Source organism: Neltuma alba, unplaced genomic scaffold (genome assembly GCF_004799145.2).
Source record: "Neltuma alba isolate B1F8T4 unplaced genomic scaffold, ASM479914v2 tig00000609_pilon, whole genome shotgun sequence".
NCBI lineage: Eukaryota > Viridiplantae > Streptophyta > Magnoliopsida > Fabales > Fabaceae > Neltuma > Neltuma alba.
In genome coordinates, this window is record NW_021632112.1 from 21,722 (window position 1) to 41,807 (window position 20,086).

The window sequence follows — 20,086 nt, forward strand, 5'->3', positions numbered from 1 at the left end:
CCTTAATTTTTTTGAAAATACATCATAGGCTATAAATTGGGGGTTTTCTCCCTAGGTTATAAATCAATTGTAATTAATAATTCTAATGATATAATCTATTAATTTAAAGATAATATAAGATAAAAAAGCTTAAGAGTTGAATCTAAATCATGGTATCTCTGTTCTTACTTCAAACCTTATAAAAATTATACGAGCCAAAATTTTGGGTAACAATTCAGAAATGTTAGAGGGGGAGTTATGAGTTGAAATTTAATATATAGCTTACCTAGAAGATACTTTAATAATGTCTTCTTTTTTTTGTAGATCTGAAATTTGGTTTGGTAGCCCCAAGTTAAGGGTTTTGACTTTGTTTTTTTTTTTTTACTCGTAAGCACTTGTTAGACACCAGGTAACATGAATTCTTATTTCTTTCTCATACAGGTTCTTCTATGAGGAGTTTTTAATTAAACTGAACCTATCAAGATAGATTTTGAATAATATGGAATAAGAAAACTGCTTTGAAATTATTAAAAAAAAAACTCTCAAGAAATTTGGAATGCACCTGATGGGATTGGTTTATGAAGAATGAATCAATTACTAGAACTTTAGGACAGGATAGAAGCCTGATGAATGATTTTTAGATGAAATTATGAAATTGTGGCATACTATGTAGTCCACTATAGTGAAGTATCCAAGCTACTGTTTTATTTGATTGCTTTTTTTATGTCAACATGAGTTTTTGGAATGATATATTTCTGCCTTAATTACTTGAGAATACTATTGTATGGTATGATATTAATTATCTCATATGGTTATGGTATGTTTTGAATCTCATGTGATATGTATTCTTGCGATACCTGATGAGGATTGAGAAATATCACGACTATAATGAATTGGTTTAATACTCACAAAAGGTGTTGTGATGAAGACTGATACACATATATTACCATGTGGTTTGCCTCCATGGCGCATTATGGTTGGTCTCTTAGAAAGGACAGTATCCCCCCATTTTTGACACTCTAGAAGTATCCTAGGGTAATATCCCCTAAGGGCAACATCTATGCTAGGATACTGGGCAATAAACCTATTGGGGCAGTATCCCTTTTTTTTTTTGGAGAAACCCATGGCCCACATGTGCTATGCCGACTTTGGCCAGTTCATATTACACATGTGGGAACCTTGTGAGAGTTAGTAGTTTTATGATTAGAACTTAGCCCACAGGTTCAAGTTAGCATGTATAAGAAGGATATAAGAAGGGAGTTAAATGACTATTAATAGATAACGGATGATGATTAAAGCATGTATATATGTTGATATTTCCTTTAGCTCATAAGTTTGTGATATTTGTTACATACTATGTGATAATAATATGTTAATAATTTTTTAAATTGTTAGTCCCACCTAGTGTCTTTGAGAGGACACTAGTAGGAGAGGTAGTTAAGAGTTTTCATTACTGAAACAGTAGTCTCACTCTGTTACTTCTATCATTTTCAGATAAGAGGAGTAGAGGAGTCGCGACGAGGAATGAACTTGACGCGTGAGGTTACCTTTATTGGTGATTACATCTCGAACTCTAGTTTTATTTCGTCATTAGTTATTTGTCACCCAACTCCATGTTAAAACTATTGATATGCCCTTAATTATAAATTTTCTGTTGAGAGCCCTGAAGGCCATGGATCCACGATTGAAAATTTTTGAGGATTTCTTTGAAATAATTTAAATTTAATTTTGTTACATTACTTGTCACGTGCAAACTGTATCAATTAGGTACATAGAAGGCTTTGTATAACCATGTTAGGAGTAAAATTCTTTCCTAAATGGCTATGCACAATGGATAGGTATGATTCTTTTATAATCATGATATGTTGTACTACTAGCTGGTTGTCTTATCTTTTTATATCATGGTTATATGGCAAAGAGTAAAGAAATCTGGAACAAGTTTTATAACCAACTTTTTTTTTATTACCATGGTAATGATATTGGCATTTCTTATTTGTGTTAACTAATGCAAGTTCTAGATAAGATGTTACAGTCACCAAAGAAACAAAGTAAAGGTCTTGATTTCTTTGTAATCAAGACCCACCTTCTCGATCATAATTCAACCATATAGACTTATTGCCAATCCAAAAATTAAGTTTATTATGCAATTAGTTTCTTTAAATAAGAATCTTCCTCTTTAGTGCCCTAACTAATAGATTTGGGATATCTGCATGTTCCAGTTCAACAATATAAACATCTAAATGTCTAAGATTAGAGAACCTAGCACTTAACCTTAAGGCAGCAACATTTCAAGCTTAGCGATACTTGTGAAAGGAATTGAATGTTTGCTACAAGTAGATTTCATGCTTAGATATCAATTCACATATATCCAACACTTACAAAAATCACCCAAGCTCTCTCAAAATGGGGATAGAGCAACCAAACCAAAAAAGAATTGGAAAGAACAAAGCTGAAAGCAAGTTAACAACTAGCCAGTATTCCATAATATTTTCGAATCAATCAATAACAAACAGCAATGAACATAGAAAGAAAAGGCTAGCAATAAATAGCAAACCCATTCTAACTGCAAGCTATATGTAACCGCTCAAAGCAAGATAACACTATATTAATTAGAAAAGGCCAACAATAAACACATAAACAACAACGTTAGGACTTAGGGTGAGTTTGAAGAACAAAGGAATACTGAAAGAATAATCCAGCAATAAACAGCAAACCCATTTCGAACAAGCTATTTCCAATTCATACAAATAATAAGCCCACAAATAGTAACATTGATGATGAAAACGAATGAAAGAATGAGTTACAGGAGCCAAAGAAGTACATCACGTGGTTGACATTGAAAACCCCACAACATCAATGGTGATGATGAATATCTCACATAGACCATGGATATTATGAGGGCTTATTGCAAGTAACTCAAGGGAGAAATAAAATAATGAACATGAACATACCTCCGGGAAGAATAGGACAACAACAACACCAGCTCAAGCGGAGAGAGTGCCACGAGAGGCTATTCTATCTGGGAGTATGAAACTAAGCACGCAAAAGCCAATATCTACCTAGGGCAAACTTTCACTTGTTGAACCTATAACTGATGTACATATTAATTATAACTGGTATCAATGTTGATTAATACATTGTATGTTTCTCCAATCAGCGTAAATTTTCAAGAAGTGAAACCCAAAAAAACTCAGTTCACATTCATTTGCTCTTTAGACCAACTAGTGTGCATTTCTACTCTTAGGATTTGCTATTATTAGCAGAGATCATCAGAAAAATGCACAAAGATCATAAGAAACACAATATATATATTTGGTGGAGGCCCAGAGGTTGTTACAAAATATTTGAAGAAAAGATCACATATATAAACAAAAAAAAAACTACTCCTATTCATTAATCAAAGGAATAAGAGAAGAAGGGGGTTTTGTTATTGATGGCATAGAGGTAGACGATGACACGGTGGAGGCTGCGTTTAATGGCAACTACTCCGGTGGGTGGCTAGTTGAAGTGGGATGGTGGAGGCGGAGAAGGAGGGGTAAGAGGGGTGGAGAAGGAGGGAATGGAGACTGCAGGGGCAGTGTTCTCCAACACTTCACAATTGTGGGGTTGCTATGAAAATGATGGTGGAGATGAATAGTTATATTCTGAGCTTAAATAGACAGTGACAGAACATAGTGACTTTTAAAGTTTAGACATGTTACTCCAAGAAAACAAAAATGGAAGAGACAGGTGCAGCTTTCAATTTCCCGATGATAAGTAACACTAGTTATTTTCATAACCGATATAAGCTGCGTTTAGATTGATTATTCCCCCAGCATTCGCTCTAGTTTATAATTGTTACAATAGCCGCGTGCACATTCAGTACAAATATTGTATCATCATTTACAAAAATGCTAGTATCTCATTTGTTACATTATTGGCACAATAACCATGGTAGATAAGACAACGTAAAAAGGAGTGTTTTAATAGTGTTATTAGTGACTTCATTTATGAATTTCGTATAAATTTTTTTATTCAGTATGACCAACTCAATGTCGATGAATTTAATTTTAGTTATTTATATTCTAAATATATTTAAATAAAAATTTTGTCCTTTTTCATATTTTAATTATTTAATTATATATTTTTAATAGCTATTTATTGTCAAATTAAATTCTTATGATTTCATAATTTGAGTTTACAATTTGAGTTTACATCATTATTAAAAATAATATTGTTAATTTGAAGTTCAAGAATAATGACAAGATTTTAACCCAAAGAAACTAAAATCAATGACAAACATTTTGTAATTTTTTTCAGCTTACCTTTGCAATCAAAACTTTATTTTAAAACAAATTAATTTTATTGCAAAATCATTAGTGTGGTTTTTCTTTTTTGTTTAATATCGGGCTCATAACATTCGTCTTTCCTCATTAGCATGAGACAAGACCAAATGTCAATGCATCACGACAAAACTAATTTTCTATTGTTTTGCTGCTTTATTCCCCTCTCTCCCTTGTTATACAAAGCAACAATCAAAATCATGAAATTTTAAATATTGGTCAAATTTAATTAAAAATAATATTTTTATAATTCTCAAACTGTGATTATGATGACAAAAAAAAATTTTGTGATAATAATTTTAAAGAACATCATCATTAATAGTAGAAATTATACTCCTTGCTTCAAATCATCAAATCATCAAACTATTAATAAGTACAATATGCCTGATATATGATTATAGAATTCATCTATCATAAGGGGAAAAAAAGGAAAAATGACCAAAAAAAAGTTTGGAATTGTCAATTCTGAATTCAGGAAGCTAAGGGTTGAAAATGACATGAAGAAAAATAAACTTAAAATTTTGAAATTAAAAAAATCATAAAAATGCCTTTTTTTTTAAAAAAAAAAAAACTTTAACCCCTTGATGGCGCCATCGACTACAGGCGTGGTGATTGCTAGCAAAGTTTTTTTTTGTCATAAAAAATTATTTGAGGAAAGCGATGGCAGTGGAATTTGATCCCATCAAACCTTAATGATTTAGGCCAACAAAAAGAAAGGTAATCATTGAGCCACAAATGATTTATTATAAAACAATACATATATACACACATACATCAGTTAACTACTTTACTCTGGCTCTAATTCATGACAATAATTTATCTGAAAATGATAAGTCTTGATTGAGAATGACAAGTCTAAACTTGGAATTAACAAACTATCTTTTCCTAACACATAATAGGAAATAACATATGAATTAATTAAAAATGACAACAATTTATCTAGGAATGACAGGTCTTGATTGAAAAATAACAAATCCAAACTTGAGATTAACAAAACACTTTTTTTCCCTTATACATAACAAGAAATAACTTGTGAATTGATTAAAAATGATAACAATTTATCTAGGAATAACAAATTTTAATTGGGGGATTATTAGTCTAAACTTAAAATTAACAATGTGTTTTTTTATCCTTATATTACATCTGGCCCTTAATATAAGATTTCGTTTAATTTCTATTTTGGTCTTAAATATAAGATCCCAATTCACTTTGTCTCTCATATTTATACATTTTTTTTTCCAAAGTAGTCCTTCTAATAATGGTAGTTCTAGCCAATACACTTGATTGGCAAGGATATTTTAGAAAAAATAACACCTATTTATTATAAATAACTAATTTAACTTATTTTTTTAATCTCCTCAAATTAGTCAACTAGCTCTTATATTTAGGACCGGAGGTAGTACATAATATGTGAAATAACATATGAATCAATTTAAAATAACAACAATTTATTTGGGAATGATAAGTCTTGATTGTAAAATGACAAGTTTAGACTTGGAATTAACAATACCACAAACTTGAGAATCAATTAAAAATAATATTGTTACTCTCAAATCTAGGCTTGTCATTTCACAATCAAGACTTGTCATTCTTAGATAAATTATAGTTATTTTTAATAATTTACATGTTATTTTACATTATATATTAGAAAAAAGAGTTTCGTTAGTATCAAGTTTGGACTTGTAATTTTCCAATCAAGATTTATCATTCTTACATAAATTGTTGTCACTTTTTATTAATTTACATGTTATTTCCTCTTACGTATTAGAAAAAAACGCTTTGTTAATATTAAGTTTGGACTTATTATTTCTCAATTAAAACATGTCATTATCAGATAAATTGTTGTTACGAGCTAGAGTCATAGTATATGAGTTAACTTTTTTTTTTTGCATTATAAGATTAACAAATTATTGGTGGCCTCACGATCACCTTCTTTTTTTTTGTTGGCCAAAATAACCAATTGGTAGTTTCCTCAAATAATTTTTCATGGCTTAAAAAAACTCTACCACAAAAAAAAAAAAACTCTACTGGCAACCACCACACCAGCGATGGCCTCTAGCAAGGGGTTGAATTTTTTTAAAAAGACAAATGGGTATTTTTATCATTTTTCTTAAATTTCAAAATTCTAATTTAGGTTTATTTTCCTCCCTGTTATTTTCAACCCTTAACCTTTTAAATTGGGAATTGACCATTTCAAGCCTTTTTTTTTGTCATTTTCCAAAAGAATTCATCTATCATAAACCAATATTTTTTTTTCCATCCATAGATTAATATATAATTACATTAGTATATTAATATTTACTTTTATATATTACATTAGTAAAATATAAATTTTGTTTAGCTAATTTCACATTGATTAGAGAAATAGGAACTCAATTCAATATTTTTTTTTATCACTACTCTTGTTAAAAATAGGCTGTATCATTGTCATCTTATGAATTTACCCTCTGACATTTAATTGCTGACAAGGGTAACTTAGGCCAGAAAAAAGTTAATGACTTTTATTAAAGGGATAATTGCAATTAGGTCCCACTCAAGAGAATTAAATACAAAAAAGTCCCTTGAAATCATGAAATTATTCTGAAATCCCAAGGATCCTTTTTGCAATAAATTTTATTTGTTTAATTACCAAATTATTCTTCTTTTTGTTTTTTAAAATTTGTATTGACAACTGAAAGAGCAGTGGTTGACAACTCAGGGTGCAAGGATTGACAACATTTTCTCAGCATATTACACCATAAGTTGTCAAACTAGCCGCGATAGTTGTCAATCCTTGCACCCTGAGTTGTCAACCACTGCTCTTTCAGTTGTCAATGCAAACTTTAAAAAAAAAAAAGGGTAATTTGGTAAGTAAATAAATAAAATTTAATGCAAAAAATTTTTTGGGACCTTAAAATAATTTCATGATTTCAAGGGACCTTTTTGTATTTAATTCCTTTGAGTGGGACTTAATTGCCATTTTCCCTTTATTAAATGAAAGCTTATATTTTGAATCATAAAAAATTAGGAAAAAAGGACTTTTTTGGCTACCAAAAATACAAAAAGGTTTAACAACAAGGGGTTGGGCAAGATGGTAGGTAGTCTTCGCCTTCCATAAAGATGAAAATACAAATTCGATTCGTGGGAAGTGCCTTTGGTGGAAGAGGGGCTAACTCGTCCAAAGACACAATCTGTCCCCCTCAAATCCGGATTAGTCGGTTGTTCGGATGTCTAGCCCAAAGAAGACCAGAGCCCAGAAAAGGCCTCAGATACCGGATGGTTTAATGGGGAAAAAAAGAAAAAGAAAAAAAGGTTTTTATATGTGTAACGGTCTATTCTTATTTATAACTCACTTGTACTTCAAGCCCACAAATCAAGAATCAAGGAATGCATTGAATTCATAATTTTTCCCCACATTTACCTTATTAAAGAAAAGGAATCAAAATATGTTTCATATTTAGTCTCATCTATTTATTTTATCTCTCTCTACATTTATTAAGTCAACATGGGTAAAATTGAAAAAAATTCATTAATTACCTTACAAGTTACTTATATTTAGAAACAAACTTTTTCCAACTTATAAATAGAAATAAAATGATATATATGTCTTATTTATAAATTAATTCCAACATATTTCACACAAACAAAACAAAACCTTAAATTTTATTAACTCTCATTTAACATTTAATAATTTATCAAATTTACCCTATTTAATATATATAATACCTCACGAGAACAAAGTCCACACAATAATAAATAGAGGACAAAATTGTATATTTATGTAAAAAGTTGCAATCTCTGCATTATAAATATGACTAAAAAATTCTTTCTCCCTCTGTCCTATAAATATGACTAGAGGAGTATTATATTTTGTACCAAAACGAGTGAATAAAAATGAATAATAGTATTCTCTATTCAATCAATTTTTAACTACTCTATCATAATCATGACAAGTTAATTTTCTTTTTGCCAACAATCAAGAGAGTTAATTACCTCATTAAAAATCGTATAATTATAAGTTTTCAATCTTTACTCTCTAATTAACACTGACAATTTAAAAAGGCCAGTATAAAAGAATGACATTGGAAATTTTAAGGAAGGCTATTTATATTTAAAACAAGTATTATATTCCAAAAAACTTATGAAGATAACCTACATTTTAGATTCATAACTTTCTTCCACAACATGATTTACATAATCAAAAATCAAATAAGGAGTATAGCGTACAAAAGCTCGATAGCATGTACTCTTTTTAGCCTTACATATAAATTATAAAATTGTCTTACAATTAAATCACTTTCCATTTTTGCCCCTCATGAAGACTATCACCAAATCATTTCATGTTATACTCGCAACATTCTCCCTTACTAATTGGTCCTATATATAAAAAAAAACAGTTTGTATTTGTCTAAAAATTTAATAATTTTCAAGTAAAAAATTTAATGTATTTTTTATTTTTACCTTTAATTCATTATAGATTAAAGGTATATCAAGTATCTAAAGTGTTTTTTAAGTATATTAAGTATCTTAAAATATTCTATGGTGTATTCAGCGCTTTAAAATATTTTTTAAATTGCATTTAACATATATTTGGGAAAAAATTACATCTCTTACATATTTATTATAATTTCATTAGTTATCATTTATATATAGGACTGGAGGGAGCAGTGAATAATTTAGGATGGTTATTTGTAATTAATATTTGAAAATTTTGTAAAATTTTTTCATAAAATTATCCCTTTTTTGTTAAACATAAAAAAACACCCTTTGCATTTAGTGATTAGAATTCTAATGCATAAAGATAAAATTGTTATAATAAATAAGGCATTATGGTTGGCAAAACAAAGTAAGGCATTATAAAGAAAATTAATATAGAAAATACATGTGCTAACACTACAAACATAGTAACGATACGATCATTTTGCAACTTTTGATGACAAGTGATTAATATATTTGATCATTTTACCATTTAATTAAGGAAAAGTTATACAAATACTTTCTCCGATCCTAAATATAAGACTCATTTTATAGTGTAAATTACACTACAAAATAAGTTTTATATTTAAAAGAATATCAAACTAAAAATTGGGATAAAACATAAAATAGAAGCGCTCAAACATCTTGTTGTGTTTTGTGCAACAACGGGCAGAGCAAACCATACTAATAATCGAAACAAATTTGCTGACTCCAGCACAACACGCTAAAGGCAGTTTCGCTTCAACAGTGACTAATTCCTTGAGAATAAACAAACACTGATCTCGAAATTTTACTTGTATGCAAATGGAAATGTACGCTAATACGTGTTGGATTATATGCAAGTAATCTTGATCTGGTAGTACTATTATGCTTGATTCCCACGTCTTGTATTCCTCTGAATCTGCATTGTTTGTTTCTGGCAGTTCATGCTTTCTTCTCTCTGACGCGCCCCATCATCTCTTCCCAGATGGGGATCGCCACTACAACTCCGTGACATGTTTAGAATAATGTGACATGTTTAAAACAACTTGTAAGAAATTTTTTAATTATAATTTATAAAATATAAAATAAGTATGTGAGAAAAATTTTATTTTAATTTATATAAAATATGTTTATAAATATTTTAAAAAAGTTTTCAAATCTTCTGCGGATTTGATGGGGTTGGATTTTTTTTGCGATTTTTTAAAGTACTTTTAGTTTTCGTACTTTTAAATTGTTTAATGTGGTAAAAATTGAAAGTTATTTTCGAAAAGAGGACGATGCGGACCCACGATTTGATTACTGGACCGTCCCTCCCGCCGTGCAGAAAGCAAAAAAAGCTTCTACTTTAATTCATCTCTCTCTTCTGTGCAGCACTGAAGTCAAATTACACGCTCATTTTTCTCTCTCTGGAAGTTACGAAGCGTAACCCGAACTCTAATTTTTCTGCGTCACGATTCACGAATTTTTAGCGTCGCTCCGGTTTCTACTGTTTATGCATTTCCACTTTCATCACTATCATTCTTCCACTTTTAATCAATTTTTTAAACGTTATAGCAAAACCCTGTTGGAATTTCGTTGCTTGCGACAATGGCCACCTCTGGTGGTAGCAATGTTGTTAGAAATGGCACACATAATTACAGAAGCTCGCTCAAGCCGGACAGGCCTCTCTCTGCAAACTCGAACCCCAAGAATCATGTCAAGTCAAAGCCATTGTCTTCGACCGGTCAACGCCGGAATAGCACCGGCACCATCGGCGGTTCTTCCGCAGCTTCCAAGGACGACGCTGGAGGTCAGTTCCTCCATTTTCCTCTCTGTTAGCCTATGCGGATAATATTGGTAATCGGTATACTTCATGGTTCGGAATTTGAGATCTTTCGCCTCACGCCATTTTTTGGGCGGTTATTCGTTCAAGTAATTGCTTCGTGCTTCAATAATTTGAAATTACGCCTTAATTGTTGGTCATCTGGGATTGAAAGTAAACGAGTAGTTCTAGGTTGTCTAATCACCTGCCAAATTCCCAGCTTGGAATGCTCACATCGCTTCGGGGGCCAAAAATTTCATCTCCGGAGTTTAACAAGATATAAATATATGATTTTTTTTTAAAAAAAAAAAAAATTGGGCCAAAGATATTGCTGCATGAGTTGACCATGTAAATTAATGCTAATCGGAAATTTAGTTCTTCATAATGATGAATGTAGTTAGAGTATTGCCAATGAAGATCGTTAGACTTCTTGATGGACTCTTTGAGCTGTAAAGCCTGCATGGCATGGCCTTGGTCTTGCAAAATTTAAATTTTTATTTACCAAAAAGAAAAGAATGTAGTTAGAGCGTTAGACTTGCAGCAAAGTGAGATTGGGGGGAAAAAAACAAAAGAAGTGTAATGTTTGTTATTCAAATGCACTCTGAAGCCTCCTATAACTATTGTAGTTAATTTACTTTCTTTTTTGCCTCCAACGATAACTAGGGAGGCGTCTGTGCTGACTTGTGTTTTAAATAGTAATCAATGCATAAAAACACATGCCAAATTCATTGAAGCTAAGTTTTAAATTAGTGGTCTTACTTTGGCCCTAACGTGCTTGTTTGAAGTTCCTGGAAGAGTGAGAGTGGCGGTTAGATTGAGACCCAGAAATGCAGAGGAAATGGTGGCTGATGCTGATTATGCTGACTGTGTGGAACTCCAGCCAGAGGTATTCTAATTCAATTTCAGAATTTGGACCCTTTTCTTACTCGTTGACAAATAGGGTCTTGGGGACATCTTTGCACGGATCTTAGGCCGGTATTCACACTAATCTAGCTTTATTGCAGCTCAAAAGGTTAAAACTTCGGAAGCACAATTGGGATTCTGAAACTTATGAATTTGATGAGGTACTCACTGAATTTGCTTCACAAAAGCGAGTTTATGAAGTTGTGGCCAGGCCTGTTGTGGAGGTCAGTATTTATGATAAAGTGATTTGTGATTAATCTTGTATTGATGATCACTTGGTTTTGGAAGATGCATATTGGAGCATATCCAATTGTTTCTAGAATTCATTGTCCAAACTTGATTGCTGTGTTATGACAAAAAGAAGTTAAGAAGAGTTATTTCTATTTTGAAACCAAGAGCTAGGTTACCCCTGCTCTTTCTTCTTGGGAGAGTTCCTTTTATTAACAGATGTTAGTTCATCGCCTACAGAGTGTATTGGATGGTTACAATGGGACAATCATGGCATATGGACAGACTGGTACTGGTAAAACTTATACTCTTGGACGACTTGGGGAGGAAGACACTGCTGCACGTGGAATAATGGTGCGTGCCATGGAGGATATTTTAGCTGTTGTCTCTTTGGAAACTGATTCAGTCTCAGTGTCCTATCTACAGGTACTTGACATTTACCAAAAAATTAAGAGATTTGCGGATTAGGAACTGTTGGTAAAGAAATTTCCAAATGGGGACCTTAATTGAAGAGTGGTGTGTATATATGCACACAAACACATGATATTAATATTAGCCATTCTGTGGGTTAATATTTCATTCCTAAATTGGAAATTTCTCTTCCCAGAGTTCCTAAATTGTAGCTATCCCTACTATTACTACCGTTTTTGGTTATAGATATGTCTTTTCTGGGTATAAGTGTCCTATTAAACTACCTTGAAGTCTTGAATTTGATTTTAGATGATTAAAAAATATTGCATGTTAATAAGATGTTATGGCTTTTGGTGCTCCTGTTCAGCTTTATATGGAGACTATTCAAGATCTTCTAGACCCTGCTAATGATAACATATCCATTGTGGAAGACCCCAAAACAGGAGATGTTTCACTACCAGGGGCTAAGCTAGTTGAAATTAGGGACCAGCAGAGTTTTGTAGAACTGCTAAGATTAGGGGAGGCCCACCGCTTTGCTGCAAATACAAAATTGAATACAGAATCATCACGAAGTCATGCTATTCTTATGGTAAATTACACTTTGGGTGATAATTTTGCTCTTTTATTCGTAGAAGTTAATGTGCAATATTTCAAATTGTTGATTTTTTAGCTTGTTAGGGATTTGCTTTTAATTATTTGTAGGTGCACGTAAAGAGATCTGTGAAGGGAAGGGATTCAGGTCTTTCAAATGAAAATGGCAATCACTCACACATGATTAAATCATTAAAACCACCTGTTGTTCAGAAAGGCAAGTTGGTGGTAGTGGATCTTGCTGGCTCAGAGCGCATTGATAAGTCAGGTTAGAAGATTGATAGAGATTTTGTGATCTCTATGGTCGCTTGGTATAAGCTGAAGCTATTCTTTGAGGCTACCATCCATTTTTCTCTCCATTTTCCTCTTATTTTATATTTCTTGATGTGCCCTTGCATTTATTTTCTATTTGGCCAATCGGTCTGCTTATATTCCAATATCATATCTTCCTGCTTGTTTGTCTGCCTTGTTTTCAGTCTTCCATAGATGAGATGAATATTAGTTAAATTTCAGAGATAAGAAGTTTCTTTAACTTATATACTCATCATTTTTCTTGGTAGGAAGTGAAGGACATACACTTGAGGAAGCTAAATCTATCAATCTGTCCTTAAGTGCATTGGGCAAGTGTATCAATGCTCTTGCTGAGAACAGTGCCCATGTGCCATTCCGTGACTCAAAGCTTACTAGATTATTACGTGATTCATTTGGAGGTAAGGGTGTTCTAATACAAGGACCACATCATTTTTCTTATTCTCTTTTGTGTTGGCTTGAGCTTAGCTTTCTGACTATACAGCACTATACCACCTACAATGGCAATGATTTGTTGGGATAGAACATTTTATTAATAGTTAATTGAAGAATTATTTTGGAAAACATTTGTCATGTACCTAACAGTAATAAATTGTGAAGCTTGGGACACTTCACGCAATATTATTAACTTTTCAAGAATGGATAGCGAATCACTGTTAATGTGTGCACATTTAAAAATTATTTTTAAAAGCATTCGTGGCAAATTTATCTGAAGTCACTTTAATATATTGGATCATTGTAGTCAAAGCTATGTCTTGAATGAGAAGTTTCATGAATAATTTAATCGGTTGATTTGTTCTTGATTGATGGTATTGGTACTGTGCAATGCATAATTATTTTTTCACTTCTTTTAGACAGTGCAATGCATATTTGTCACAGGATATTTTGCATATTCGGTTTTCATGAACCAGATTTGTTGTAGGTTGTAGTATGAGTTTCCTGACATCTGAAGCTCTAACAGGTACAGCGAGAACTTCACTGGTCATTACCATTGGTCCATCTCCACGTCATAGGGGAGAGACTGCCAGTACTATAATGTTTGGTCAGAGGGTAAGTTGCAAATTCAATAGCTTATTTTCTTTATTCTCTCAACTTCCCTGGCCTACATCTGATAAGTGAGGTTTTGTGTTTGATCAATAGGTTAATTCTGGATGATTTTATATGCTAGGTGTCCCATGTTCTTTTTGTTAGTTGTTTTGACGTCCTGTGTTATGTGTAGACAGAACTTCGTAATTAAGACACGTGACTGTTCTCAATTTATTTCAGAGATATTGCTTATAATAAAATAAAAGTGGGTGTGCTGTAATCATTATGAAGATGCTAATTACCTGTGCAACTTGTAGGCTATGAAGGTGGAAAACATGGTAAAATTAAAGGAGGAATTTGATTACAAAAGCTTATCTAGAACGCTAGATATACAGTTAGACAGACTCAGTATGGAGCATGAGAGGCAGCAGAAGGCATTTGAAGATGAGATTGAGAGGTTAAGCAGAGAAGCAAAACGTCAGATATCTGAGGCTGAAAAACAGTATGGTGATGCATTGGAGGTTTGTTTCTACACTTTTCCCCTTTTTTTGGGGGGGTTTTATATCTGTACCATAGATTTGTATGTCCCATTTCTGTAAAATAGCTTCACTGCCGCTGCCATGCAGTTACATTTCTCTGATGTTACATATCCATAGTATCACCTTCTGTCTTGGACATGATAGCATGTGAAAAGATGATGTTTTGAGTTTGCTGAGGGCATGGAATGTGGTTGAGTTTTATGTCAGTCGAGTTATACTTTCTTGGTGAAATGACAATTTTCCTTATTCTCAGAAGGAAAGATTGAAATATCAGAAAGACTATTTGGAATCAGTTAAGAAGCTTGAAGAGCAGATGGTGATGATGCAACGGAAGAATGAGAACTCTCATCCAACATCAAATGGAGAGGTAGTGATTTTTATTATACTGTATTTGGTCTCAAGTGATTTCCGAGTGGTAAGAAATAGATTCCTTAACAGAGTAGAAGAGCAAGATATTTTGCAGATCAAAGGAAGAATCTGATTTTCCACATCACTTTGTACTTGTGCTTGTAGTTGGGCCTGTTCTCCTAATTGAGGATGGGTTTCATGTTGTTTTGGCCAATAACGTTGGTTTCATGTTAAGTCAGTGGTTGACATCCTTGTTTTTCCCCCTTGATCTCTTAGCTGTCTGCTGAGGAGGCAGCTGATCTGAAAATAATGCTTCAGAAAGAGACTCTTTCAAGAAAAGCTGCTGAAGAGGAAGTTAATAGTCTCAAAATTCAATTCACTGAACTGAAAAAGTCAGAGGTATATTTTTGTGTTTCTAATACCTGAGTTCTACTTTGCATGTGCTTTCTTCATCTATTTTGAATCTTGGCTACTGTTCACTTGGATGCTATGGTGATAGGCATCAGGAAAGTTGGAAATTTTAAAACTTCATAAGAAGTTGGAAGATGAAGCACGTGAGAAAGAGAAACTTCAAGGAGAAATAGCAATACTGCAAAGTCAATTATTGCAGTTGAGCATTGAGGCTGATGAGGTAAGTTGTATCAACATTGTACCAATGTCATAGTTGGTCTTTTCCTTTTTTGTTTTGTAGTTAATTAGTTGATCAGTTGTTATTTCAGCGGTTTTCTATAAAAGCGTGACTGGTTTTGCATCATGTCTAGTGTTCCTGACATTGTTTGCCTTCCTAAAAGGCTCTTAGTTTGTTGACCTGAACTCATTACTTCTATTGTATTTGCATGTATGTCTTAGTCACGACGACAACTTGGCAGACCTGGATCTGCAAAAGATGCTAGTGGTCCTGATTCTCTTACTTCCCAAGTTAAACAGCAACAACCTTCTGGTAATGGTGAAAAGGCCTCGATAGCTAAGCTCTTTGAACAAGGTAGTAGCATTACCCATTGCATGCATTTACAATTTGACATATTTCATTAACAAATTACTGTGCCTTTTTGAAATTAAATTTCCCTAATGATAAAAATATTTCTCAGTGGGATTGCAGAGGATTTTGTCATTACTTGAAGCTGAAGATGCTGATGTGCGAATCCATGCTGTAAAAGTCGTAGCAAATCTTGCAGCTGAAGGTTTTCTATATTGCCTACTTGTGTTAAAAAATCATATGTATGCTTCTCCTAGGGGAAAGACGTTAACGTGTGGAAGGGGGGAACACTTAGTTAACATGTCTTGTGGTTTGGGTTATTAGATGCGAATCGAACAAACCTGTGGAATATGTTAACTCTCAGTGTTCCTGATTCTGTTAAAAATCATATAAGGACAAGTACAAGGCAAAAGGGTATTTAAAACTGTCATTGCTTCCATTCAAACCTCCTCTGTGATCCAATATTTATCACATATGAGGCTTGGTTTATTACATGATGCTGCATCAAACAAGTGGGGTTTCTCCCTCTAAACTACATTTGTTGCTTTATAGACATCACGTCTAGATCCGTTAGCATTAACTTCTTTCCACCCTGGTGTTGTAGAAACAAATCAGGAGAAGATTGTAGAAGCAGGTGGTCTCAAGTCCTTGCTTATGCTACTTAAGAGCTCCCAAGATGAGATCATACATAGAGTTGCCGCAGGTGCTATTGCGAATTTAGCAATGAATGGTACAAATTCTCAACTGTAATCATAACCATGCAACCTTAATTAGATTATTAATGGAGCTCTTGTTTTTCTCTTGATCTGTAAACTTATTTTGTGTCATAACAGAAACCAACCAGGAACTCATTATGGCACAAGGGGGCATTAGTTTGTTGTCAATGGCTGCATCTAATGCTGAAGATCCTCAGACCCTACGAATGGTTGCTGGAGCTATTGCTAATCTTTGTGGCAATGGTAAACCGCTGATCTTATAATGCCTTATGATTATGTTGGTTGCCAGCACTGTAAAGTTGAAGCGCTTACTGCAATGTAGAAGTTGTATTATAATTCCCTGACTTGTTGCCAATAATAATGAGATAGATGTTGGTCAACAACAAACTCATTGAGGTTGCTCGTTTTACTAATTATTGTATGCAATAATCTGCTTTGTCAGCTAACCATTCCTTCTACTGCCTTTGCAAATGGATTAAGAACCCATCCACGATACAACATGTTTAAATATGTAGAATGACAAGTGATTAGTAGTGTAAAATGTGACAAACAGATAAGTTACAAACAAAGCTGAGGGGCGAAGGTGGTATCAAGGCTCTGCTCGGAATGATTAGATGCAGGCATCCTGATGTCCATGCACAGATTGCTCGTGGGATAGCAAACTTTGCGAAATGTGAGTCTAGAGCTTCTACTCAAGGTAAGTGGCCCATATAATGGATTACTATCTTTATCTTATGTGACGACATGGATATTTCCTTCTGAATGGTGTCGTAACTAAAACTCCTCTTTACCTTTGACATGTTTCTCATGTCTTCCTTCTCATTCGTGCATTACTTTCCTAGTTCACTTGTCATAGTCGACATACTTTGGTTATCGAAGAAAATTATTAGTCCTGTTTCATTAATGCAACGACCATATATCTACAGGAATAAAGACCGGGAGGTCTTTCCTTATTGAGGATGGTGCTCTTCCATGGATTGTACAGAGTGCCAATAATGAAGCCTCATCGATTAGGCGACATATAGAGCTTGCACTGTGTCACCTAGCACAACATGGTAAGCGTCTGCCAACAACCTAGAACTGAAGCTTCATGGAAGCAAGTCCTCTGAAATATTGTGTTTGATGTGATGCAGAAGTGAACGCAAAGGAAATGATTACCGGAGGTGCTCTGTGGGAGCTAGTTCGTATATCGAGAGATTGTTCAAGAGAAGACATAAGGACACTTGCGCATCGAACCTTAGTTGGCAGCCCGACTTTCCAAGCTGAAATGAGGCGTTTGAAGATAGTTTTGTAGACCAAATTAAAGCGGGCTTTAAAATGCAGAAGATATTACAAGTAACACAAGAAAGGAGGCATTCTTCAGTGTTCTAGCTGAAATTTTGGCAGCATAGAGTAGAGTTGGGTATGTAGCTGGCTGGTCATCAATGGGTGGCCATAATATTAATTGATTTTAATTCATGTGGGTTCTCTCAAGTTTGCCTGATCCTGTCTAGCTTGTATGTAAAATCAATTGATTTGTATATGAATTTTTAGTTGGAAGGCTAGAGATAATTTTGTATATCTTCCCGGATTGTATGTATGCTCGTTGCCCTTCACGACGGCAAGCATTGATTTGTTGATTAATGATGCTTTGTATTGTGTGGCCCCAATTCTATTCTTGAGAAGTGTTTACCCAGGAACCTTTGCTTTCTCATGAGATATGGCTTGCATAAGCCAACACATGCGCATTCACTTTTATTAGATCATGTGGTACCACCTCCGGCTCTTAACATAAGATTGACTTAGTATTATTATTTCTGCCGAGACACCATTAGATTATTTTCCCCTGGGCCAGAAGCATAGAATAACTTGAGCTTTGTTATATGATTTGGGAATTATATATTACTTCTATTTTTTGATATAAGAGTTAGATAGTTAATTTACAGATATTAAGAATAACAGTTAAGTTGATTATTTGTAACAAATGTATGTTGGTTTTTCTAAACTATCATATTTAATCATGTGTATTGGACTTATTTTTTTTATGAAAACTTCTTTAATATGTATAATCAATAGAGATATTTAGAAATAATTATAAATTTAAAAGGCAAAGTGAATTAAAGTTTTTATATTTATGATCAAATTTAACTTCAAACTAGCTTCTATATTAGTGACAAAAAATAGTAGTTAAGATTTGTTTTCCCTGGTGACATATGTAAGAAACTTTAAATTAAATGACAAGGAAATACTATTTTTAGCTTTTTTTTAAACATAAAATTATTTAACTGGGTGAGATTTTTTATTTGGATGTCTTTGAGCTTCACTATATTAGATTCATCAGTCTGAGTTGCTGTCACTTGAGATTAACGCTGTGTTTGGCTTGACGGAAGAAAGGGGAGGGAAGGGATTTTAATCAAGGGAAGGTGAGGGGAGGAAAGGGGAGGGAGCAATTTTAATAATACCTTATTTTGTTCTAATAAAAAATTGACTATTTTAACCTCAAAATTTAAATGAATTTTCTCACTTTTTTATTTTATCAAAATATAACTATATATATAATGCAATTCACTAATTTTGACTTACAAGACACAATCACACACTTATAGGATATAAGATAAAATGTCGTGAGTGATAGATTTCAATTAGAAAAAAGTCATTGAAGGTGAAAGAAAATACTGACGGCCTCTTGGAATTAGAAGAAGAGAAAAAAAAGGTTCAACAATGCTCACTAATTTTGGAGACAACTATCTCGACAACCTCTTGCTAGATATTTAAAAGAACTCTCTTATGTAGAAATGTTTACGACTGATTAGGGTTAACAAATCGACAGGGTATATGAGGAATTAAAGTATTTTAGTTAAGCTAATTTTGAAACTTAAAATTTTACCTCTCATCTCCCCTCTAAAAAACCCCACTTTTGGAGGGGAGGCTAGAAAAGAAGAGGAGGAGAAAAGAACCCCTCCCCTCTTTAAAAATATCTTAACCAAACAAGTGGAGGGGAACAACTCCTCTCTCCTCCCTTCTAAAAACCCTGTACCAAACACAATGTAAAGCTTTGCACCTCTCAATAGTAGGAAGGAAAGGACTCTCTCTCAAGGGTTTTAAGTAGTAGCAAGCCAGCAATATTCAGCAAGATATTATTAATTTATTAGTTTTCTTTCACTCAATCACTTACGGCACTGCCACTTTTAAATATTTTGCTACTTTAAGTTCTTATTTTTCTCCTAATACTATAACTTTTAACCTGTAAAACTTTTTACTATTAATGTCATGTGCCTTTATCTCCCAAAAACAAAAAAAAAGAGTGAATGAAATTTTGATGACTAAATTTTATAATCCAACTAATATGTTGGTAACAGAGTAATCAGAAACAAAAGATAAGTGAAAACATTTGGATTAGTTGGATTCACAGACTTTAAAGTTAAACACAAGTATTGAGGATCCTGTTCCCTTTAGGCTTTCCTCCTCCTCCTCCTCCTCTTCTTTTTTTTTTTTTTTAAATTTTGCATTTTTATTGCTAG

At 33.2% G+C, this 20,086-nt stretch overlaps 1 protein-coding gene across 3 annotated transcripts; it reads left to right on the plus strand.

Annotated features, from left to right (window-relative positions):
- The first annotated feature begins 10,114 nt into the window (after nt 1–10,114).
- On the plus strand, nt 10,115–18,232 carry LOC114741281 (kinesin-like protein KIN-UA). 3 transcript variants are annotated; one of them, XM_028929543.1, is made up of 19 exons: nt 10,115–10,527; nt 11,325–11,425; nt 11,544–11,666; nt 11,911–12,096; nt 12,449–12,670; nt 12,784–12,940; nt 13,233–13,382; nt 13,943–14,031; nt 14,325–14,528; nt 14,800–14,913; nt 15,174–15,293; nt 15,394–15,525; nt 15,744–15,876; nt 15,983–16,075; nt 16,475–16,600; nt 16,704–16,829; nt 17,140–17,283; nt 17,513–17,641; nt 17,720–18,232. In XM_028929543.1, exons 1-19 carry the CDS (start codon nt 10,326–10,328, stop codon nt 17,878–17,880), a joined length of 2,712 nt encoding a protein of 903 aa, XP_028785376.1. In that variant the 5' UTR covers nt 10,115–10,325; the 3' UTR covers nt 17,881–18,232. The 3 variants fall into 3 exon arrangements, with proteins under 3 accessions (XP_028785376.1, XP_028785370.1, XP_028785381.1); XM_028929537.1 differs by having other exon boundaries at nt 10,116–10,527; nt 15,171–15,293; XM_028929548.1 differs by having other exon boundaries at nt 10,466–10,527; nt 11,335–11,425; nt 15,171–15,293.
- Nucleotides 18,233–20,086: the final 1,854 nt, after the last annotated feature.

Bases quoted from the DNA above. Each gene is read 5' to 3' on its own strand.
- LOC114741281 (XM_028929537.1), top strand. From the start codon at position 10,326: ATGGCCACCTCTGGTGGTAGCAATGTTGTTAGAAATGGCACACATAAT. The intron at 10,528-11,324 runs GTCAGTTCCTCC...GCTTGTTTGAAG, and splicing joins TTCCAAGGACGACGCTGGAG to TTCCTGGAAGAGTGAGAGTG. The intron at 14,914-15,170 runs GTAGTGATTTTT...TTGATCTCTTAG, and splicing joins ATCCAACATCAAATGGAGAG to CTGTCTGCTGAGGAGGCAGC.